The sequence below is a fragment of the Mytilus edulis genome, chromosome 7, assembly GCF_963676685.1.
Source record: "Mytilus edulis chromosome 7, xbMytEdul2.2, whole genome shotgun sequence".
In the NCBI taxonomy this organism is placed as follows: Eukaryota; Metazoa; Mollusca; class Bivalvia; order Mytilida; family Mytilidae; genus Mytilus; species Mytilus edulis.
The window spans coordinates 68290783-68317499 of NC_092350.1; the positions used below are offsets into that span (position 1 = coordinate 68290783).

Genomic DNA, 26717 nt, shown 5'->3' on the forward strand with positions numbered 1-26717 from the left:
ATAGATTTAATCATTCTTGTATGCCTCTTTTAACTATCTAGTTCTTCACGTACATCTTGGCTTTGAAATTTTAGGTTTTTCTGGTGACACATTTTGAATAATATGAGAATCTAAGGTTTCAGTTCCTTAAGTCAAAGTTGACCTTTGATGCATTGGCGACTTTTATTTCATTTTTGGTAATATAGCTCTTCAACTGTTGCAGGTTATACATCCTTGGCCTTCAAATACTTGACTTTGGGCGTTTCTGATAAAAGTTAATCCAGAAAGTGCTTCGGACGAAACGCATTTACATAGCGTTATTTTCCTTAAACTTATCATAGATAAAATCAAGGTTTTCTATTTCGAAGTGACCATGTAATAGATTTCAATGCAGTAATTCGTTCGTGTATTTTTATGGCAACTAAATATTTATTTTATTTTAATTTTATTATCTCAAAAAAGAAACATTTGCATATGAAAATAATATGTTTTACTCTATATTATATAATGAACAGTAATAGTTAATAATTTATTATATACAATATTTTTACAAAATTTTGAAGCATCGGAACAACTTAACATAGTTAACTTAAAGATTAACAATGTTTTCATTTACTTCCGCCCAAATCTCATAAATCTTTTATCTTCCGTCGTCGACTTGCCGAATCTCATAAATCGTTTTTCTGCTGGGTCTCGCCCAAATCGCATAAATCTTTTGTCTTCTGTTGATTTTCCAAATCGCATAAATCTTTTTTCTTTGTCTTCGCCATCAACACTTTTACCAAATCGCATAAATCTTTTTTCATCGTCTCCACTTTTACCAAATCGCATAAATCTTTTATCGGCTTCTAAGCTTTTTCCAAATCGCATGAATCTTTTATCGGCTTCGGCACTCTTTCCAAATCTCATGAATCTTTTCTCGTCGTCGTTATCCATGCTCTTTCCGAATCTCATAAATCGTTTGTCTTCTGTTCCACCTCTACCGAATCTCATAAATCGCTTGTCTTCGACCCCGTATGTTTCATGGCCTTCGTCCTCTCCAAAATTTTCATCCGCTCGCTTACCGAATCTCATGAAACGCTTATCTTCCCCAGCTCTACCGAATCTCATAAACCGCTTGTCTTCAGTGCCACCTCTTCCGAATCTCATAAATCGTTTGTCTTCGACCCCGTAAGTATCGTCCCCTTCTTCCTCTCCAAAATCTTCATCCCCACGCTTACCGAACCTCATAAATCGCTTGTCGGCGTTTTCACGTTTACCAAATCGCATGAATCTCTTTCCAAATCGCATAAACCGCTTATCTGCAGCTTTCAAGTTTTCATCAGCAGAATCTTCATTTGTTGCATAGGAATTATCTACATTTCTCTTTTTAATTTCGGCTTCTGGTTCAGTATTGTCTGTCACACTTTTCTTTTCAGGTACATCTTTAACCGCATCGATAGATCTTCGTTTTCGTATTTTAAGACCATTTTGATTGGCAGATTCAACTTTGACTAAAGCTGCTTTTAATATATCTGCAAGTCCAACATTATCAAATCCTCCGCCTCCTCCGGATCGACCAAATCTAAGAAAACGTTTGTCCTCTGTTTGGTATGGACTCCGACCAAATCGAAAGAAATGGTCGCCTGCTAGAGCTCTGCCAAATCGAAGAAAGTTTCTCTTTTGTGCGTTAGTATCGTCTGTGTCTGAAAATAAATAATTAAAAATTACCAAATATTTCATAAAAATTTATTGTGTTTCCAAATATTAGAAAATATATTGTTACTGGTTTAATATAATTGATACTTTGTATAATATTATATTACATTTATTTATTTGAAAAACAAAGTTCGTCCCATTTTAGAACTGACTAATTTTTTTAAAAGAAAGTTATATCTTCGGTTTTGTGTATTCTAATTCCTTCTTTGGGAAGCTCGTTTTTAGGTTATATCTATACTTGTATTTGCTCAAAAATACAAATATGATCGAACACAAGTTAAAGACGGTTATTAAGTCTATCTTTTACAAAATATAGGTATAACAATATCGATAATTATACAAATAAATCTCATTTAAAAAGGCAATTGCAACATGTGCAATCAATATACAAAAAAGAACAAATGTATACAATTAGAAAAATATGGAAGTCTGTGAACACGGTGATTTTATTTTTGTATTCGTTTATATTATTCGATTATGATAAGAACAATCTTTTGGATTTTTATGAATGAAATTTTTTTTTAAAGAATTAATTAGAATTATATATCAAATTCAAAAGTAATGTAAAAACATAATTGACAAACAGTGCTTTAGCACTTTGATTTATGCTACTTTTTTCTATTTCTGACTAATATCTCACTATCTTATTTAAAGCAATTCTCGTTCATAAATGGTATTCTACGTTATATCCCAAAGGGTTCCGAATGTCAATCTTTGATGTAAGAAAGCCAGGAGAATTCAGTAAATTATCTTAACCGACGACCATTGTATTCTCCCGTGGCAATTACAACGTTGAGTTATGATTTATTGAATCAATAAAGCACATTTTGATCTTATATTTGCAAAAAGATAGTTTATTGTGTCTTTGTTAGGTTTATTCGATTCCTATCAAGTCCTAAAAAGAGATTTGTCATAGTGAACTGGTAAAGCAGAGGTTCTGGAAGGGGATCCTTTAATTTTGTATTCTTTAATTGTTTTATATGCCATTTTCTTTAGTTTTTATACTGTTTGCCAATTATACTCTAAACTTTACATTTTAACATCTCATTATTATCTATTCGTTATTTTTTGTCCATTTTTCTCTTTTCTTACTTGTTTTGTCCATTATTATTTATTTTATAAACCCCCAGCCATACCCTCATAGAATGGGTGAAGCATCGAAACAGCAAGAAAACTTACTTAAGATAATCGTAATATGATGTTCTTATATGCAGTCAATTGTGCGAACATCATTGGAAGTAAATGTACTATGATAAATCTAGCAAACAAACAAATATATTTCTTTAATGGAGATATTGACAATAACAAGGAAATATTTTGTATAGCTCGTGTCAATAAAACTGGGACGAGTTAATCATGTATATTCTGGGACGAGTTAATCATGTATATTCTGGGACGAGTTAATCATGTGTATTCTGGGACGAGTTAATCATGTATATTCATGGCAAACTTATAAAAAAGAAATGGTTGTTATCAAAAATAACCGAAGATGTGTCAGATACCCTTTCTATATATAGATTGGGTATCTTCTTTTCTACTTTTGGTATTTTCTTCAATTATAGTTAATATGTTCTAACCGTATCTAGAAAGACTTCAAATCATAAACAAAAACATGACACTCAAATATGATATTAGACATATCTCGAAAACAATTTGAATAGGGCTTTACGTATATCCATATTGCAAGGAAAATATGAATAATAAGTGTCGGACATTCTCAAAAGAGCTTCTCTATGATCAAATTAGTGTGTGTCAGTCTTCTATTTATCCAATGAAATATTCTCGATAAAGAGTGTGGTTCATTTTTTTTTTGAATTTTTTATATCTTTGTCAAAAGGACAAACTTTAAGTAAATATTTTGTAAAATTTGCTATCACCTTTTTTATATAAGATTCAACAAAAATTCAAAATAACGAGATTGAGAGAACATGTAAATACCTTACTGTGCTCTTTTATGCATGACTGAAGTTAAGATTGATTAAGAATATGATCATCTTAATGATTCACGGATCAGACCATACTATCCAACAGACAAGTAACAGACAAAACTAAAGATTCCATAGGGATTGCTAGAGTTATATCTTTAGGTATCAATATCCTAAACCGACACAGGTTCTGCCCGCAACCGTTCCATATAATGATATTTTACACATAAAGCACTTTTTTATACAATGTTATCTTGTTCCGCGGCCATTTTCAATTTATACTAATACGGCAAAAGCTGTACGTCTTGTTAAATTGCAAGAATCCGCAGCAATAAATGTTTGTTATTTGATAAAAGTTATATTAAAATGAAGGAAACATGAACCTAATAAGTTGTGGTGGCAAACCGACGACAAAAGATTCACATTAAAATAAAAACTGTTTTGATATCATCGGACATTTTTTTTACAATAAACAGGTGTTCATGCATTATGTCAGGGTAGTCATGAACTTTCGTAACCCTATTTTGACTCTCTGGTTGTTGTTGTTTTTTTGGTTTTTTTTTTTTTCTTTTTTTTTTTGTAGAATAATTTCGTCTAGTTAGTAAAGAGGCAAACTTTATTATTGTCATTATTGCCTTGCTAATCTTTTTAACAAAAAGATGCCATGTTAAACGTTTCTTAATATTCAATATATTTTTATGAGACATTTGATGTCATGTATATAACAGTGTTCTTTTAAATCTAAATATAAAGTTTAAAATCAAAACAATATACCGATTTCCAAAAATACAATATTTGATAGCTTTTGGTAAACTTAAAATTGGAAGGACGTCTCCGGGTGCGACAGTTTCTCGCTGCATTGAAGACCTTTTGGTGGCCTTCAGCTGTTGTCTGCTCTATGGTCGGTTTGTTGTCTCTTTGACACATTCCCCATTTCCATTCTCAATTTTATCAATTATTATATTACATAGTTAAGCATCATTAATTTAATTAAATCTAAAGAACTAACTTCAATGGATTTTTTAAAAAGAAAATTATTTTTTTGGCATTTTACATTGAAAGAACTATATATTATATTATAATCACGACTTCTCCTCGTGGATAAATTTAGAATTTATCCAAAGACCATATTACACACAATGACCAACAACAATCCTAAATTAATTCTTTTATGCGTCTTGTCTATTATTGCATTTGAATTAAGCCAATTATGTTTACTTTTGAAGGCAACTATTCATTAGGAACTGTTATTCAATACAACCTTCAGAAATATTTCATATGATCATTATTCGGGCGATTCATATATGTGCAATATTAATGTAAATTTCATAAAGAAACATTTATAATTGACAAGAAATGTCAATTTCATTTCAGACATTGATTGTGTTGTCTGGAGAAACATGTTAATTTTGAACCTTAGATAGTATTTGTAAATGTTTAAGTTTAACTATATAGATATATATAAGAAGATGAAATACGAGTGTCAATGAGACAATTATCCATCCAAGTCACAATTAGTAAAAGTAAGAGAGTGGCAAAAAACACCAGAGGGACAGTCAAAATCATAAATCTAAAATAAACTGACAACGCCATGGTTAAAACAGAAAAAGACAAACAGATAACAGTTAACCATTATAAGGTCAAAGTACAATTTTCAACACGGAGCCTTGGCTCACACTGAACGGGAACGGTAGTTCGGCAACAGAAATCGCACTGAAATCTGAAAAATGAATTCCTAGATATTTTGTATGCTATTTTCTTTTAAAATATTATGAAAAGACTTTTTTTTTGAAGAATTGTAAATATAAAATACTGCTTTAGTGCCATAAAGACAGAAACATGACCACATCTTAATTTTTTTATATCAAATATAGGCAATGAATTATAATAATTTTAACTGTAAGGGCATATATAATACCATCTAGCAATCAGATAAAAGGTTTCTCATCCAAGTCAAATAGTTTTGCCCAAAAACGAAAAAAATATTTATTTTTTAGAAGGTGCGTGAAATCAGTTGCTTATTTTTTATATTGATTAGTACTGTTAATCGTATGACTTATCTTTATACATTTCCAAAAGTTACCAATTTGTACCACAAAATCGTGATTAGAAGAAGCAACAGAACTGAAGCAGCAAACTCACGGTACAACAAAATTATAGGATAAAGAAAACCTCTCAAAATGTTATATTATACAATTTACCAAAAACAATAAGTCAAGAAGTTCCTTTACGACAATAAAAAAACTATCCCAGTTTACGTCAGCACGCACATGGTAAAATAAATAAGATGTCGTAATTGCCATAATAGCTGAGTTCTGATCTCCAAAATTGATTTAAGATATATTCTTGCAACAAAACATTAACTCTAGACTATTTATCATAGAATGTCATTATTAGGTCTATTTAGAACAATAGACAAACAAATTTGATTATCTCTTAACACAACAGTTTAGAGAAAACCACGTGTCCCTTAAGAAACAGGGGTAAAACTTTTATTGATGAAGTTTGCCATAGAACTGTCAGTATCGTAGTTATTTTTTCCCGTATGACGAATGTTGCTAAGAATATTATGGTACAATGTACGTACGTAAATGTGAAATAAATAGAATATAAATGTCAATCGACGCAATCCGAAATGGATTTGGGTTTTACAATGATTTGACGAAGATTTCTCATGCAATGCGAGAATTTCATTTCATATAAAGTGTCAATAGAATAAAATTGAGAATGTAAATGGGGTATGTGTAAAAGAGACAACAACCTGACCTAGAGAAATATTGATAAAGGGACAAAATTCGAGAGCAAAATGTTTTACCATAAACAAATTGAGAGAAAAACTACAAACTAATTGTATGCATACAAATAGTCATATCAACTATCAAAATATGATGTATAACAATAGCGGATCCAGAAATTGTCACACGATGGGGCCCACTGACTCACTGCATAAGAGGCGGACACCTCTAGTCATGCTTCATTGATTCTCTATATAATCAACCAATTTCCTTAAAACGGGGACCTGGATGCCCTGCGCCTCCCCTTGTATAACGATGATTATGACTTTATTTATCACGTCGAAAAAGATAGAAGATTCATATAATATTTAAGTCATCTGCATAAAATCCAAAATTGTTGGTTTGTACTCGATATATTTCATTTGGAACAGTTGAAAGCTTAAAAAGTGAAAATAACATTATGAGTTTAAAAGGTGATTCTGAATTTACCTTAACTAAGAACGCTGAAAGATGAATATTTAAAAACCAAGGGTGTATAAAAACCGAAACAGTTGACGACCTTTATGACCAAGAGAACCTTAAAGGAATAGCCAAATCCAACTAAGTTCAAAAGTTGAAGTACAAAGAGAACCATCTATATTTCAAGTATATGTTGTTCATTTGTATTCGACTTAAATCAAGATTATATAAATATCAAGTCAGCTGTCGAAATAAAGCAACGTGTAGGTACAAGTTGCAGAAAACCAAATACCAATTTATATATAAATAAATTTAAACTCTTCGTGTTTGCTATTTCAAGTGATATTCCTAATGTGTCTGCTATGCTGTCTGCGAATGGAAAGCACTGAACGGAGTTCATAATAAGACATTAACCATAGACCTTATGGGAATAGTGAAGTCTTTATATTTGTCATGGCTTGTTATGCAAAACAATAATGCAATATAATGTTTAATACGTCTTCCGTCTTTAGATACACTTAGCTGCAATTGGTATCACAATTATTGTTCTAGGGCAAGTTAACCTTGTTTTTATCGATAATTGGAGGTCTTTGCTCCTTGATCCACGAGTTTTATTTCAGATTTTTCTTAAATTTTGTATATCATAAGGGAGCTACCATTTGATTTTTATGGGGGGCTAGGATGAAATTTGAAAAAAATAGGCAGGACAGGAGATTTGAGTAAAAAAAGGCAGGATGAGACATTTTGCAAAAAAAAAAGGCAGGATGACAATTTAGGTAAAAAAAGTCAGGATAAACTAATAAAAAAAAAGGCAGGACCGAATAGAGTGAAAAATAAAAAGGCAGGACAGAGATTACAACTAAAAAAAAATGCAGAACAAAATTTTTCATCCTAGCACCCCCCCCCCCCCCCAATAAAAATCAAATGGTACCTCCCTAAACAGATTAGTTTTATGTTCATGTATACACGTTGAAGTATAGTCTTAAAAGATAACCGGGATGTGATAACAGTAATTGGAAGTTAAGGCCGAGGTATGATAAGAGCTTTTACTAGTATGTCTCATCTGAAATTGCAAACATAGTCAATCGGTGCACATCGGTGCATATTGCATTCTTAATTCCTCTTAATATTAATGATTATTATGCTAGAATCTGGGGGAATTTTATGTCAAATATGATATAATTCTGATTTAATAAGCATGTCGCGGGAAACATATCTGACCAAATATGGCGTACCCAAAGTTATATTATAATACTACCAAATGAGTGTGTATATTATATAAAAAAAAGTCGAATATGTTGTACTTCGACATTTTTTGTGTAGTTTTGGAGTTGCAATGACTGCCCCTTTTTGTATCTATTTTGGAGTAAGTGCCTTTGCTAATACTATTTTACAGCAAAGCATAATGACGCATCTCATTACTTATTCATGATAAGTCCTAAACGCCACATATGTGCATGGACGATCAGAGATTTCCTCAATAGTCTTAACCTTAACGCTTCATTTTTAATCGACCACCAAGAATTCAGTTTAAATTTGGTCTTGGTATGAGTGCCAATTAGACAACTCTCCATCCAAGTAACAATTTATATAAGTAAACCATCATAGGTCAAGGTACAGACTTCAACACGAAGCATTGGCTCAAACCCAATAGCAAGCTATAAAGGGCCCCAAATATTCCTAACTGGATAATCATTCAAACGGGAAAATTAACGGTCTAATCTATATAAAAATGAGAAACGAGAAACACGTATGAACTACATAAACAGACGACAACTATGTACCTTATAATATGCACGACATTGTGTGGGACAATCTCCTTTTTCATATTCTTGATCAAAATAATAACTTTTTCATTAGAATAGATATACTTTCGTGATACATCAAAGAAATCTAGGCCGAATTTCTTTCTAACGCAAACGATGCAAACGGCTAAGCGGGCACATGTTTTGATCATTTCTTTCAAACATGCGTTTGCAAAAATTACATAGACTTTGACAAACTATACACACGCTACGTTTGTAAAAAAAATCTGTCTACCAACAACAAGTGCATGAATTATTGAAAGTTCAAACAGGGTCAGTAAAGACTTATTAGACGATGTATTTGTTTCTTCTTTTGTAGCGTTTAGAAAACAACACCAAACGCGACACAACGTTTACAAAATTTTGGTTAGAAAGAAATGCGGACTTTTTCACGCTATTGAGACTTGATGACCTCACGTTTGCATGATTAAGAGTTACTAATTGCACTTCTTTGATGGGATACTACCGTGTAGCGATTCATTTTCGCGGATTGTAAATGTTTGCTTATTTTCGCGGATAGAACAAAACGCTCAAACAAATTCAGCCAATTTAAAAGTACACATGCATAAAAAAGAACCGCCAAAATATTTCTTATACCTTTTTCAATGCAAATCGCGAAATTTTACACACGCGAAAATAACCCGCTGTATACGGTATTGTTTTTCGCCTTTACTATAGTTCAATTTTATTTGGTTAAACAATGACATGTTACACTGTTAAAACAAAAATGGTGATTCCAAAATAAATTATTTTAAAACTTAGTAAGCAAATTAAAAATTCGTTCATTTAGAATTTGTTAATGAATTTCGTAATCAGTCAAAAATAGATACATGTAGGTGGACGATTCTTACAGGACATGCAAACTCTTAAATCGAAGACAAAAAGTAAAACCCCGAAAAATGACCAAAAGACAAACATAAGTCTACAAAACACAACTTCGGGAGCTACCATTTGATTTTTATGGGGGCTTGGATGAAATTTGAAAAAAATAGGCAGGACAGGAGTCTTAAGTAAAAAAAAAGGCAGGATGAACAACTTGGTAAAAAAAGGCAGGATGACAATTTGTGTAAAAATAGTCAGGATAAACTAGTAAAAAAAAGGCAGGACAGAGATTACAATTTAAAAATAAGCAGGACAAAATAAATTTTTCATCCTAGTCCCCTCCCTCCCCCCCCCCCCCCCCACACAAAAATCAAATGGTAGCTTCCTTAGAAAACTAAAGACTGAGTAACACAACTCCGTCAGAAACCGAGGGTGATATCAAGTGATCCGGAAAAGTTGGCGTGAAAATAAGCACGGGATGTTGACTAAGATTGAAAAAGGAAAGAGATCCGTTTTCGTCTGTACTGTTCGGATGTTCCTTAGCCGTCAAATAGTCAATGACGATCGTATGATTTGGGATGTGATGATTTCAACTTAATTCGGAACACTTGCTTCACTAAGAATTGTTTGTATTTAAAACATAAAGTACTAAGATATATATAAAAAACAATTTAAGTGGAAACATTTTTATACTTTATAGCGCATTTATTGAAAAATATAAATTGCGTTTGAAAAGTACCGTTGAAAGTTAATTATTAAAGAAGAGATTAACATGTTAGATTGTATGTTTCGTTATTCACAATTTTATTGAACATACATATAAATTACTTGATAATCCACCGATCTTAGTCAAAATAAGTTAGGATTCAAACAAAACTGACACGAGCGAGGTTTGAACTCATAACACAAGTATTCACTGGCTAGTGATTTTTTTTTTTAATTACTCAGCCACCGAGGCTGTTGATGCCTCTACATAAGTGTAAAATAAAAATAACATACCTCTTAAATTTTGTATTAAATTACTGCATATTTCTTGATTATCTAAACACCATCGACTAAGTTCATCTGCGTGTACTTTTACTGAAATCCAGTTTATAATGGCAGCAACTATAAGGGTAGCATAACTTTTTGTCCACATTACTGGCCGTGTGTGATAATTTCTGCAAATAAATGAAAAAAACATAAAATCATTACTATAATCATATTCTATTTTGTTTATCTTAGCTATTACTTTTTTCAAAATTTATTGGATGTTTAGTGAATATAATTGCTTTACATTTATAATTATTCAATCTTTCTATTTGCCTTGTTATATAAGTCTTCTAACAAAATTGTGCATATCTCCTCAATTTCAAACGACAGTGCAATTGGCAAGGCTTGGTAAAACGATAAAGGAATTATAAAGGCATTTTTATATATAAAAAGAGAAACATAGTTTTTGTGTATACACCTCTACAATTACAGTAACATATTTTCGATATCTCACATTCATTGTGTCGAAAGTATAATTGTTAAGGCATTCGTCAATTTAAATCAAATAAACGTCTTTCCAGTTCAATGGCAAAGAAAAGCAAAACCGTGTCTTTCTTCAACCAAATAATAAAAAATGGTGTACGTTTTATATCTTTATTCAAACAGAAGAATAGCAGAATAGTATTTGTATGATTAAAAGCTCTATATTGTCGCGAAGTAAATAAACAATATACAAAAAGCTGCTTTCAGAACGTCCAACAGGCAATGTTTCACGAATTTTGAGTGCGAAAAGAATGTATTACAAATGATCAACCAGATAAAAGCGGATGGTGGTTGGGGTTCATGTTGCACGGTTTTTAGTTTAATTATCAGTGTTCTGCTGTCTTGAACGCTTTTTTTGTCGTTTTTCGTTTTCGTTTTATGTCATGGCGTTCTCGGTTTTTCTTCCACTTATCAGTTTTTAATATTTCTTTCTTTTCCGCTTCTTTTTGAATAATAGTGGCATGCTCTTCTTTTATAGACGGAAAACCAGCCATTCAAATATTCTTCAGATTCTACTGGACAGGTACAAAATGATGCCAGCTGCTGAAATAACCAACTCTGCTTAAGTCCCTCGACATGGTATTTACAGAGAAATGTAAAAAAACGTTATCTTATTCAAATGAAATTTAATTATTTTACGACAGACAACCTTTCAACTAATCCAAACACAATTTGTGGCAAGATTTGTAATAATCGACAAATTTCCAAAAAAATAGGCGGCAATAATTTGTATCAACTGATTTACTGATTTACTTTTCACGGCGAGCATTCTTTTTCAAAATTTGAAAGATGTTTCAGCATATTGAGAGCTTAACGATCTGATCTATTTAAAATCTCCTTTTTAGAAAACAAAAGAGTTAAAGGTACTCAATAGGCAGTACTTGATAAGAATTAATTTATCTTCCAGAATTCATATGTGATTTAGTGCAAATATTATGAATAGAGAACCGATAGATCATTCATAACCGTACATTCATGCATACGGTACATTTAATTTCCAATAATCTACATTGAAAGGGTCACAGACCTTTTATATCTATATTTTTATGCCTGATATAATGTTATACCATTCTCATTCAGTCTGTGTCTTTCTGGTCTTAACATCTTCTAGTTCATTCATTGATATATATCATTCTAAATTTTTAGATGCTCTTATAAGTTTATATACATACATGTAAAGGAGGGTAAGGATAGGGAATTTTCTGTAGTACGTATAATTTATATCTTTTTTCCCATGTTTCGCTATTCATTATTTGTCATTATCTCTTACTCATTATATGTAAAAAAAAAAAAAAAAAAAAAAAAAAAAAAAAAAAAAAAATGGAAATGGGGTATGTGTCAAAGAGACAAAACCCGACCATAGCACAGACAACAGCCGTAGGTCACTAACAGGTCTTCAATGTAAGCATCCTATTTTTGCCTCTCCTTTTTTATCTTTTCCTTTTATTTTAGCACCACGCTAGTCTATATTGGTTATGTTTTGTCTCTTTTTTCTAGTCGTTATATTGTTTGCCCTTGTTTCTGCACTTGGTGCCCTTATTCTTCGTTTTTATAAACACGATCCAGACCTGATAGTTTCTAAAGCTCATAATTGATAGATACCATTCTTATTTTGACTTGTTCTTGTAAGGTGAAAAGGGATACCGGCGTATTCGTCAAGCAAATTGGACGCCTCAACCTCTTTCAAATAGATAGATTGGAATGGTGAGATAATGCGTCATTTTCACGTATTTCATTTCTGTTTTATGAATAAACTTCAAAAACATGATAGCATGAATATAATTAGACACTTGAAAGTGAGAAGGGATTTGACACCTTATTTTTTACTCAATTGTTTTTCCTATTTATTTTTTTGTATGAATTACAGTCCAGGATTGTTTTGCAAAAATACCAGACAAAATATTGAAGATATAAATCATTTCTTGGTAATATACTTCTGTCAGTCCATATCAATACTGTTCATTTCGTGTGATCAAATTTTCTAACTACTTGAACTTTAGTTGACGTGATGTAGCAAAGTGTCAAAAAGAGAAATGGTACAAGTAAACATTTAAACCAAAGTAAGGATACACTTAAAGAGAAAGAGTAACATATCAATGTAATTGCAGTAAGTCGTGGAAATTCAAGTTTGCTAAGCTGTATTCGTACTGTTGTTGATTTTTTCCTTTCAAAAGTGAAAAACAATACAAGCATTAAGAGCGGGGGCTTCTTTCCATCTTCTAACACAAAAGTTTAAGGGAACAATAATTTTAGTTCTCCGAAAAGCTTCCTTGTTTTTGAGTACTTTATTTTTTTATTTTTTTTTTTTTTTTTGTTAGGAAATAATTTATAAATGAAGTTTCTTGATCCTATATATTCACAACTCTCAATTTCCAGGTTTAAAGTAACAGAAAAAGAAACACAATGTATGTTTGTACAATCGAGTGTGAACTTTAACCCTCCATCATATGATAAAATATGTTCGACTACTATCTGTAGAATTTGGTAAAATAAAATATTATTTATTGTTTTTTTACTTTTGAATGTTGGGGTCGTCAGTATACCAGTACTTACATGAACTCTTTAGTATGCATTTATACTCTGTTTTTGCTTGCTTAATCTCATTTAAAGCAATTGTTTCAAAGTTGCATTCATACATGTAGGAGTGTTGCAGAATGTTTAAAATTAATTATGACATACAGTACAGAGCGATCACAGAAAAACATATTCTGTTTGCCTCGATTTCAAACCTACAGAGTACAATAGGAAGTTGTTTTTACCGAAGTGCAAAATCTTCATTGAAAAAAAAAACAGAAGGCAAATTGACCATGTTCTTATCCAATAAAATCTAAATGAATTATTTCCAAATAAATTTATTTATTTTCGCCTTGTTCAAAAATCAATTCCACATTAGTTACTGATTTTATTTGATAACAGTATAAGCAGTCATCTTTTCCTGATCAAATTGAACAAGTGGGATCCACTCAAAATCAAATTTCTTCGTCGTTTATCATCATAGAAACAGTTACGAAAATCAATTGGAAGCTAATTTTCCCAATTCACACATTTTATCTTCGGTTCAAACATTATCCGAAATTGATCTGCACATTGCGTAAATTGGTATCATTCCTGTTAAAAAAAACTGTCAGGGAATATATCGCGGAGTGTTATCTATATAAAAGGTTAATTGAGTGATTAAACCCCTTTGGTTGTTTCTGCTGTTTTCATTTAAGGTGTCATACAATAATTTGACATTCGCCACTTGCTAGTCTCTTTAATCCCATATCAGAGCGTTTACACATTTTTTCTTGATGGATCATCTATATTATTGGTGTTTATATGTAGTTTGGTGTTTATAGGTAGTTTGGGGAATATAAACTTATCATCATATATAATTGATGGTCTGAATGGAGGCGGGTCTTTCAAATCTTTATTGGTCAATATCTTAGGTCATTTTTCTCTATTCTTTATTTGTTTTGCACTACCTCCCTCCCCTTATTCTCTTTTCCCTAGTTTTTGACCGGTTTTCTCTACTTTTTATTTGTTCGGCCAAAATTTGGCCTATTTTTCTTGTTTCTGTAAATCTATTCCAGACCCTCATATATGTAATTATTTTAGGTGATTTTAATGTGTAGGAGAGTGTTACGTTATTTTCTTTATTTTGTTGTTTTTATTATTCCCTCATGGTCTTATTTGTGGGTTTTCAATGGTTGCGTAGTTGTTGCTATTCCAATATCAACCTTGCTGACTTTACATAGATTGAATATTATTGTAGTTCCTTGTTTCGGTTGAAGAAGCCATTAAACTATTTAGGTTCTTGGACATCTTTTGCTTTCAAAATATTCAACTTGTCTTTTAGACACTCAAAGATAATTTATTTGCTATATTGGTTTAAAGATGTGTAACCGTTGATTTTATCGTGCCAGCTGATAAAGCACTTAAACATACATGTAAGTATTGGTCCGCCATAAAATTCGTAATGAAGGCATCATCAGTAAAACACTTAATTTTTGCAGTGATAAGTGACTTTGCAACCGTTTTGGATTACAAATGACCACACTTTATCGGTAATAATTTTCACTTAAATTTGCAAACTTCGATACGTAATTTTGAGTTTACGATATATTTCATTGTAATTAAATGAGATTATTTATTTTAAAAAAATGAAATGCAAAATACTTACTCTACAATGTTGAAAACAAACAAAAAACAATGATCCGATTTTTGTTAAGCTATTTGTAAGAGCTATCTGCTTGTTCTTTATTTCAAGAGTGTATCGTAATTTCGTTCAAAGTACTCGGTATTATTTGAAAATATATACATTTGTAAAACCTGATCTATACTTTTGACATGTTTAAGTTAGCTGTTTAAAAAAGCAATAAACAAACTATATGTTGACCTTTCAAAGTATCACAATTTTTTTTATTGACCTAACTGTTTACAAATGGAAGTTCCTTATTTGATTAGGATCACATGAAAGTCTCGTGCTTAAATTAAACAAGTTTCTAAGAATGTCCGACACAATTATGCTCAGGCTGCATGTTAAGGCTTAAAAAAAGCGATTCCCTTAATTCGATAAAGTAGCTCTGAAATAATCATTAAATACGTTGCATACTTTTGCACTCAGGAGACAAACTTTCAATTGTGTAATTATACTACTTGTTAACTACAGTAATTTAAATTTTCTAAATTTTTTACTTTTAAATTGACATATGTATCTTTTCGCAAAAACGTTTGTATCCAAATTTGTATGTATCTTACACATAAGTTCTTCCGGGGTATTCTTTCTGTCGGGACATCGTGCTTTGAAGCTCTTTGATATACCATACCATATGGTAAAAATTAGGTAACAGATGCCCGTAACGCCGCAAGCCAGGGCCGACCATGCGAGGGCTGTATAGCCAGTCAAGGTCGTAAATAACTTCCATATTTTTGTTTTTTGATATAGTACAATGTACATGTGTGTAATAAGAGACTTAAAATAGAACTGCAGAAGATTTGAGGGTTTGAAAAAATTTCGAATATCTAATTGGTATACAAACTAGATAGAAAAACATGGCACCAGGGAAATAACTAGCAAAGGGAACTGGGAAACATCTAGAAAAAAATTATAAGATTCTTTTTATGCTTAAACAGGATTTACAAACTTTATTTCGTAGGACTGTTAATTAACCACTAGGTAATTGATGTTTAAATCATAATATTCGAGTAAAATTTAAATTTAATTCGGGCTCCACATAGGATTTTGGCTCAAAGCTAGGAATCCGTCTACGTTCTAAAAATGGTCATACTTTTTTTTGCGCAAAATCTTTTCTCGTCAGTTAAAATCTAGATAGTCGTAGGCCGATGATCGGATAAACGTTTACTAAAATTAATGATGAATTTTTTTTTTTAATTCTTTTCACTACATTCATGACATATGTCTAAAATTTATGACAGTGACCTTTTACCTTGAACATGATGATTTTTTTTTAATTCTTTTCACTACATATGTCTAAAATTTATGACAGTGACCTTTTACCTTGAACATTCTATATATTAATAGCTTTGTTGCTCTTCAAATTAGAAGGGGAAAAGTTCAAACAAACAACACTGTTATTTTAAAAATGTAAATGATGAATGTGGATGACGTCATCATGCAAATGTATTTTCTTTTATATATTACAAATTCTCTGTGTTTAACTTTAAACTCATGTTAATGTGTTTGTATGGTTGGTCTTTGGAATGAAATCCCTATATCGTAATTTATCAATTAGTCAATTCTCTAAAGGCAAATTTGTCAAACAGAATAAATACGACGAGCAAGTTTGAAACAAGTATAATACGACCTATTCTTTCTTTTATCACAGTTTTTACATGATTAAACGTTAAACACAGAGACGATAACACACACTTTTTAACCTCGTTTTCACAATAAGAGTAACGATGTTCAAATGTATATCATTGGTTAACAGATTTGTTTCATATTGTTAACGTTGTATCACAGAAATCACTCGTCTTGCTCGATTGAAGCATCTGTTTATTAATGTAGGCAACAGATTCAAAATATCAAGAGCTGAGTTATTGGTCTGATATTTGAAAACATTGTTCTTTTTGAATCCCGACGTTTTGGTTTTTTATGGCCTTTTTCATGTATAAACCAAACTTTTTTTTCAATTCTACAGCATGAAAAAAATCACTTGTTGGATGAAAAAAACATTTATTTATTTCATCTGTCTCTTTTAACATTTATCTTTTGATAAACACATCTGATAAATGTAGTTCTGGTAAAAATGTAATCCTATTCTTATCACTCTTATCATTTTGTATGGGTAAGGGACGCGCCTTTTACTGCTGGCTTAGTTGTATGGGATCAGTCCATTGTTGAAGGTCATGCGGTGCCGCATAAATGTAAATTCTCCGTGATTTTAGACTTAAGTTGAACATCGTCTCATTAGCAATCATACCATTTATTTTTTTTACATTGTTGACCTCTTTATGTCTGTTTCTTATTTAGTCGGATTACTGTCTCACTAGCGTTATCTAACCTCTTCTTTTGTTTATATTTGATGTCAAAAAGGCTAGGAAATTTTGTTTCCGTCTTTTTCTTCTGTTTTCGGGTTGCTATCTAATGTTTCCTACTTAGTCGGGTTACTGTCTAACTGGCGTTACCCAACCTCTTCTTTTGACAGTTTTGTTTATATTTGATGTCAAAAATACTAGGAATCTTTTCCCGTCTTTTTCTGATGTTGTTGGGATGCTGTTTCATTGGAATAAACCAAACATTTTCTTTTATCTATAGAAAAAAACTAGGAATCTTTGGACCTATATATTGATTTACGTTATCTGGTTTATGTCCCTTTATAGCCTCTTCAATCAAGTCTCCATTTGACATTGAAACTTATGGCCATTTGGAGCATCAAAACTTTATAAACACTTTTGCACCACTCGAGAGATGGTTATTTGATTATCTTATCAATCGCTTGTTAATGTCTATATGCTTTTATTTGACAAAATTAATATGTATTTTATTTGTTATTAATTGCCTTCATAGAGCTATGCGCAAAAGTCATTCAATTGGGTAATTTGTTTCAATTATATTACATTGTAACTCAATTGTATGTTACGTAATGTCTATGCGCATTTCAGAATTTGCTTGCTTTTAGTACATGGGTTTTCAGTTATAGACAGTTATATGTTTCATCTATACAAAAAAAAAGGATGTGGTATGATAACAGTTAGAAGGCTTTAAATCAGAGTCCAAAATAAAGTGGGTGTTAAAGCAACTTAATGTCAGCGTAGGAGCTTCAATAATGAGCAAAAAACATACCGCAGCTTTAAAGAGTCCTGGTATGACAAATATATGGGGAAATTATCATTTCAGAATATGTTTTCTATTACACGAGTTTTCAGTTATGGACAGTTATTCATTTTTTTTTAATATAAAAAGGAGATGTGGTATGTTAACAGATAGATGACGTGGGTGTTACAGGCATCTTAATGTCACCGTAGGAACTTCAACAATGAGCAAAACCGTACCGCATTGTCAGCTTTAGAGGGTCCCGGTATAACAAATATGGGGATCATTTCAGAATTTGTTATCAGTACTTGGGTTTTCAGTTATGGACAGCTATTTGATGTTGTGTAAAAAATAAGGAAATGTGGTTCGATGACTATACAAAAGACGTGGATGTATGCATTTATAGATTGGCGTACGACCTTCAAAAATGGAGACAAAAAAAATATAGCGTATATATTGTAATGACAAATATGTGAAACAATGCCATTGATAAAGCCAACGGCCTTATTAATGACAAAACAAGATACGAAACACAAATATTAAAGACAGAAACCAGCAACAACCACTAAAATACAGGCTCCCCTGATATCTTTATCTTTTGGAAAAGAAAATCGTAAAGTAAATTGTTACAACAATAAAATTTATTTAGCTTTCCTTTAATATTTTGAAACCCTCTGAAAATTTCTTGGGCAATGTTTTAAAATGATTTCCCCCAACATTTCTTTATTTGTAACTACATTCTTAAATAAAATCGCATACATCTCAAGTACACTTTTCCGTAAATTTAATTAAAAAACTAGTCATATATTTCCTTCCAAAAATCTAATTTTTCAAATGCTCGAATCTCAAGAATAAGTGCATGCCTTGTGTACCTGTTCTTTTATTCGAATAAACGGGTGCTGCTAACGAATTAATGATATTTCGTTGTACTGAATGTTTTAATTCTATGTTCATTGTATAAAAGACAGAGAGCGCTAGGATTTCCCGCGGTTCAATTTTGCCGTATCAATAGATGTGCATAGTAAGTAGTCAACTTGTACACTCAAACATTCGTGGTGGTAAGTTTTGCTTCTGATTTAAGACTTTTGAGCTTTGTGCGAACTATTTGTGTCCAATAAAGGTTTGTTTGAGGACTATATAGATTTAAAATATATTTTATATGTTGATATACATGTACATAATTATCATATTAAAATATTAAAATATAGCATCGACTTTCTCAACGTTTGTGTGTTCCGCATAATAAATAATTGTTGATATCCATTTATCCTGTTATGACCAATTTGTTTTATTTGTTCCAGTGGAAATAACATTACAAAATATTTCTTGCACTTTAAACTTTTGATTCCATTAGGATTATATGTCTGAGCTTTTTGGGTCGTTCTTGTTTAGATACCGGTTACATGCATCAGCAACTTTCGATTTGTTGGTTTTTTAGTATAAATTTTTTGTTTACATTGATGTCGTTGCTTAAACCAGGACAAGCGTGCCTATCTTTATTTTCAAATAGTTTACTCTACGCAGTTTTGCTATCGAAAAAAAACTTTACGTTAAGTTATCAATTTGAAGTTCTTCTGCACACGACATCTAAATGTACTATACAAGTCACATGCATAAAGTTCAATTAAATTTAATTTAAATATGCATAATAATACAATTTCACTTAATTTACATTCGTAATGGAATTATTCAACATTTCCCTGAAGGCAAAAGTAGGGACAATTCCTATAAGAGCCAGGTGTGAAACTTACATTCACTTCTGTGAAATTTACAAAAGGTGTGACCTTTGTAATTGCTCACTTCCCTCATTAGGAAAATATGACAGCGGCCATATGTGTTTATTATCATCCCAAGTCTTTAGGGACGTAGGTCGATATTCAAAGTAAATTATAAACGCTTAATGAACAATTATTATCAATAAAGATAATAATTTAATGCAATGCGACAACTCCTCAAAGTTCAATGACGCAATTAGGTCACCTGAAGGTACATACTGCGTTCGATATGCAATCTTATCTTTATTTCATCAATTCGATTTGTAATAATTTTACTATAAATGAAAATGCCGAATGGATAATTGGATTAAAATGATGTATTGTTTAAATTTTAATGTAAAATTGTTAAGATTTGAAATACATTTGGGAATTTAATTTGTGATCCGTCTAGTCTTGCATTCATCAACAATGCACTTCATTTTATATTTAGATTTAGATTCAGTTAACTTGAAAGTGTGTATCATTTATGTTTGGATACCTTCAGATTGCTCCACAGTTTCAAAATTACAAGATTTTAAAAAGACTGTTATAAGTTGATAGTATTGAAACAAAGAAACTTGAAAAGCAGAAAAAATATATAAGTTCATGACTGTCATGTTTGTTTTTTGAAAATTATCTAATTCTTGTTATAAATTGGGCCGTTACTTTCTCAATTGAATTGTTTCATATTGGCTATGTTGGGGCCTTTTATATCCGACTGATATATATGGGTTTTTTTTGTTATTGCTGAAGGTCGTACTGTTGCCTATAATTGCTCGCATCCACTTCGTTTGAACTTTGTTGGATAGCTGTCTCATTGGCAATCATGACATTTCTCTTAAATATTCATATTTTGTTACGCTATGCACTATTTTGCTGCGATATGCTTTGTTTCTTACGCTTTACGCTATTTTACCCGACAGGCACTATTTTGTTATGTCATGCACTATTTGTATGCTAAATGCATTCTGTTATTTTATAAAACAACCCGAAATGTTTTTAAACTCGAAAAAAGTCGGAAATGCTTGCAGTCTCGATAGAAGTGCGTAGTACGTACTTCATCAATGTTTTCAGAACATTTTCCAACCCTACTCATTTTGATAAATTACGTTATTTTTACGAGAAAATAATAGATTATGAATTGCAAATTGTCTAGAAACATTTGTAGTATAACTTAGCTTATAGATCATAATGAAACAAGGTTGTCATTTCTATCCCTTGAGGTATTTTGTAGACCATGTGAAACTAAAACAAAAGCTTAATTTATATAAATAAGTAGTATTTACAATTAACGCATTAAGGTGGTACCTAACACTACAGGGAGATAACTCTGTAAAATCAGCTAAACGTTTTAATTACGTTTTGTTGTTTAGGAAATATAAAGCTTCTCGATGATCAAAATAAGTGTTTGTCAAACTGCTATATAACCAGTGTAATTTTTCTGATAAAACGGTTGGTTCAAATTTTTTGAAATTTTTATACTTTTGTCAAAGGGTCAAACTAAATACTTTGTTAAAATTTTATGAAAATTAAACGAGCCAAATTAATTTTAGTTAAGGTGTTGGGTACCCCCTTAAATGTATAAAGCACAACGATTTTAGGAAATCTCATTAATTTCTAATATAATATATGCATGGGCCTCAATGAATTAGGTTCAACGGAGAAGTAGGGATGTGGTTTATATGCAAAGTATTAAACAAAGGATCACCAGAAAATCCCACAACAGTGCACATGCAAGTAAAATAGAATAGAATATTTGTCAAATGTCCTCGGTGTTATAGAATTATAATGGAAAATTTATTCACGACGCAAAATAAACATACTCTTGACAAAACCCAAGGCAAAGGAACAATGCTTTAGTTGTGGTTCTTCATCTCCATGTTACAGTAAGGCCTTCCTCGCGGATAAAATATCACTTAATTCCTACTTCAAGTTCATAATGTCCCCCGCAATCATCAATTTAGGCAAATGTTTTGCTCGCTGTCGAACATGCTATGTATATGTGACTTGAGGCACACATGTGTATTGAAGTAACAAAAAACTAAAGCCTGTCATAAAACAGTCAGACAAAAATTAATATGAAGGAATGAAACTTTATGCCGGATTAGATCGATTGAGCGATTTTTGTAGGTGGCTATGCGGATGGGTTTTGTTCATAGGTGAAGGCCTACGATGACTTACATGGTCTTACTTCTGTCTCATTCGCTATCATACCACGTCTCCTTATCTTAATCTAAAATACTTTAGTTATCAGGATCTGACGTAAAGTAATTTGAAATCTCTCGTGAAATCTCGCGTGAAGAATTATTTTCTTATCTATTTTTTTGTGTTTATCTTTTTGATTTAAACAAATATTGCATGCAAATGTAATCTTATTCGATTTAACAAAAGTGCAAATGACATAGCGTACGCCAACGACATATCCTTCATACCAATTATTTAGTTTCCCGGGACTGAGTTAATGGAAGTAGTTCAACGAATAGTGTTTGAAATTAAAAATACCGAAAGATGTTTTGAAGAGAATTGCTATTGTTTTAAGATAATAAATTGTATTCAACAGAAAAAAAGTTTAAAAATAAAACATTGAGTTGTATACTTAAACATTACAGTTCTAAAAGGTCATAATTTGCCGAGTTTAAGAGAATAGCTATTGTTAAAGGTGGACTATAAACAGTATTATATAGGAAAAAATGTAAAAATTATTTAATTGAATAACATAGCTGAACATTAGTTCTAAAAATTCAAAATGTACTCAAAGTTAGTTTGAAGAGAATAGCAAGTGTTTTAAAATGAACTATACAGGAAAATGTAAAAAAAAAAATTGAAGGCATAGTTAAATTTTTGCTCTAAAAAGTCATAATGTTCTGAAAGTTAGTTATATTAAAGCAGCTATCTACAGAAAAAAAGAGTAAACATTAGTGTATTGAATTGCATAGCAAAACATACAGTTCTAATATACAACATCAATACATCATTTCAGCAATAACACACTACAAACATTGTATCGCTTTATATCCGCCTTTTCGACAGCCGTCTGAACATATATTTCTAATAAAAGCCATATCTGGCAATAATTGTTATATCTTCTTCTGTAAAATCACAATATTTATGTTATAAATGATAAGATAATTTACTAGGACTTTCGGAATCAGTTGCTCTCGTGACGGTTTAATGGTTCTTACGAGAGAAATCCCGGTTACTAGTGTTAAATCGAAACGTACTTATTATTCTTCAAACTCCCCGTTATTCTTCAAAATAAATGTCCAAATTATGATCATGCAGCACCAACGGTATGAAAATTAATTTAATATGTTCCGTTTATCATTCTTGTTTACTTTTTTTATTTTTTATAACGTATGCGTTCGTGTTAGCTCAGCTAGGAACCTGCAAGCAGTTGTGTTTTTCTCAATATTTTCTTTATTTAGAGGCGCAAATGAAAAGTTCTGTTTACATATAGCTTGTGTTGCTAAGCAGAAAAGCCTCTTACAAACTCGGCTAAACGTAAAATGCATCACGTATATCGTAAACAAAAATGTTGATTTCATGAGTAAAACGTATCCTTTCAAAAATATATATGCCCATTTGTGTACATGTAATCTCATAAGTCGGTACGACAGACGCAAATGTCGTCTACAGCAGACTCGCCAATTGCGCTCGATACGTATATTCTCAAAATTAAAATGATTTATTATCGTTGCAAAATTATTTGGTTCCTCTGTCAGTTTTGCCACATGCCGCTTGCCACTGTTCTTCGAAAATGACGTACCTGCTGATCTAGTCAAAAGCAAGACTACATGTATTCGAGTGTCACTGGAGAGTCTTTTGTAGACGAAACATGCGTCTGCCTTACAATATATGAATCCACGTATCTATGATGACAGTTTACTTATATCTCAATTTTTAAATTCATACATTTTTTTTCTTTTCTCCCAAAGGATGACAAAATAAATAATGTTTTTCTAAAGTATAGTCAAAATCATCCTTTAGAGATTCTACTTTTCAAGACACTTAAAATACGTTTGTATTTTTAATTTGTTTTTCTTTATATATATACATACAAGTCAACCAGGAAGCAACTAAGTCTAGACTTTAGATATATATAAATAAATGCAAAATATGTTTTATATCTCAAATGTATAGTTATTTATGGTATAAAACATTACATATATTTATAAATATGACAATGTAAAACAAAACCAATTTTGTTCCCAGATATAATAAACAGAAATTTACATGCTAGTATTGACATGCCGTTATAGGCTCGGAGACATTGTCGTCCTTTTATTCTTATTCATGACTGCTTTAGGAGAAAAGTTAATTGAATGTCATTTTGTTTATAACAATAATTTTACCATTATAAGAGATGATTTAGTACTTTTCCTTACACAACGGAAGGCAGGACTGGCATAATGTTCATTCAGAAAAGAAAAAAAAAGCGTGGGAACGGGTTGATTTGAAAGTTAAATATATGTATTCGTCAAACAATTTTATATAAGTATAATTCATCAATAAGAGTGTTTCGCTATGAAAGGTAATTTTGTTCGATTTAAAATTAAATGTAAAAATCATATTTATACACGTATAAATAATTTAAAAAAAAACTTTATCGTGTAACTTTTTCTTTATTTAGAATTTTTATTCTTTTTTTTTCTAGTTTAATTTGAATATTGGATACTTTATTTTCATTTGTTTCAAACTTTTTTCACTTTAAATTAGCAACATCAATTTTCATTTTAGTTTGAAATTACATCTGTGTAAAAATTCTAAAACCTTAAATATAGACAAATATCTTATAGAAAATGTTATATTGAAATAATAAGACAGATACACAAAATAAATACAGTTTTAAAACCAATAACAAACACTTGTCAATTAGTTTTTGAAAGTCTATCTTTTATCTACTAAAATGAATAAAAGAGAGAAACAGAAAAACACGGAAAACATGCTATCCTTACCGTTATTTGTGTCCGGTGTTTTACGTTCCTCTTAAAATGTTACAAATACAAACGTTTTCTTAATTTATTGCTCTTCTTAAATGTTAAGTATGATCGTCCCATCTAAAGCTTATTCCATTTAAGTAACGATATTATCACGTGACCTGCTTCAGCCTCCGAACCCATTGCCAATAAGAGTAACGACTCCCCCATAAATCGATAAACCGTCTTCTATGCGTTTTGTAAACACGCAAACAAATAGAAAGAAACAAAAACAAGAAGGCACCCTGCAGATTTTGTAAGGAATAATTTTAGAAATTTTACCAAATTATCTCATTCATTTCCATTATTCGTCAGAGCCAAAAGAGACAGAAATAATTATATGTTTTGGAAGGACGAAGGGAAAACAATTATAAAATCACGCGAATTGCACATTATTTTTTACGTAAAAGACAGAATTCATGAAGCATACTCGCATCTCTTTTTCCGTCCAAATTAAACATTTTAAGAACAATCTCTTCTTTCTAATTGGTAATTTGTCTAAGAGGTAAACTGTTTTATATTTTTACTTATTTTTTCTACTATGTTTGACACGGAACACGAATTCCATATTCAGATTTTTGATAAAGTGTCTTTCTATAAGAACGTTGAATACGAAAACAATTTATCTTATATATTTTTTATTCATTTATTTCTTCTTTTTTTTTTGGGGGGGGGGGGGGGGGGGGGGCGGATTTTTTTACACATAACTATATTATTGACTTAATACCAGCCATCAATATAAAGATTTAAAATTTAGTTTTTATCTTAAAGAACAATGAATACGGCAGGAACAAGATTTTTATAAAGATTTTTTTTAGGGGAGAGGGAGATTTTTATACACATATTTATGGTATTGATATTCTACAAGCCATCATTGAAAAATTAGACAAGCGAGTTTCTTTGAAGTAAAATTTTCTATAATTGCCTACTAATCATTCACAGTGTGATATCTCTAATTTTATTCTAGCCGTTGGATGTGTGTCAATATAATTTAACTATTCCGAAACCAGAAACATTTTAAAGATACATGTTATAACAATTCAACTGGTCAAACTGGGTAATCTTTCAAAAGGCAGCTCGAATAAAAATATTCAAACCTATAAAAGTTTATAATAGTTGAAAATAAAAGCATCCATGCAGCAGTGCATAAAACATAAATAAATGTTCCTCGAACTGGTTGAAAATGAGCGTTTTCGAAAATAACCTATGTATAATATATGTAAAGTACTAAACTAACATAACTAGTATTAATATTTGTTGAATAATTATTTTCGCGAATTTAATTAATCAAGTATCAGTGCAGTAAAGGTAAAACATGAATCGTATTTTTTCAAATAATTACAAATTTTCTAAACTAAAGTCTTTGAACCTACTTTTGAATCTTCGATACCGTATTTGGCAAGAGTACCACCAATTTGACTTCAGCATTGCATTGAACAAGGCATTTCACGACAATTTTTCAAATCAAAAGTAACCTTGAATAATTAAAAGACATCTAAACTGTTATTCCAGTGCGATTGTCACGCAACACAATTTGGTGCTTCAACTCCAATTTTTCTGCGCCAGATGCGTGTTTCGACGAACAATGTCTCTTCAGTGATGCTCGAGGCCTAAACATTTGAAAATCCAAAGCTTTAGAAAATATGAATAGAAAATATAAATAGCTGTAACCAAACGTCGAAGCAATGGATGTAAAATAGCGTGATTATATTTACTACTGTAACTGTTATTTGTAGTGTTATATGCTTTTAGTCTAAAAGTTAGTGTTTTCAGATACAAAAGAACTTCTCA

At 31.1% G+C, this 26717-nt stretch overlaps 1 protein-coding gene across 1 annotated transcript; it reads right to left on the reverse strand.

The window, feature by feature from the left end:
- Positions 1 to 454: 454 nt before the first annotated feature.
- LOC139482062 (FMRFamide-related neuropeptides-like) lies at positions 455 to 25025 on the reverse strand. Its single transcript, XM_071265708.1, has 3 exons — positions 24906 to 25025; positions 10423 to 10583; positions 455 to 1664 (listed from the first exon to the last, which is right to left on the reverse strand). The coding sequence occupies exons 2-3, from the start codon at positions 10559 to 10561 to the stop codon at positions 592 to 594; spliced, it is 1212 nt and encodes a 403-aa protein (XP_071121809.1). The 5' UTR covers positions 10562 to 10583; positions 24906 to 25025; the 3' UTR covers positions 455 to 591.
- Positions 25026 to 26717: the final 1692 nt, after the last annotated feature.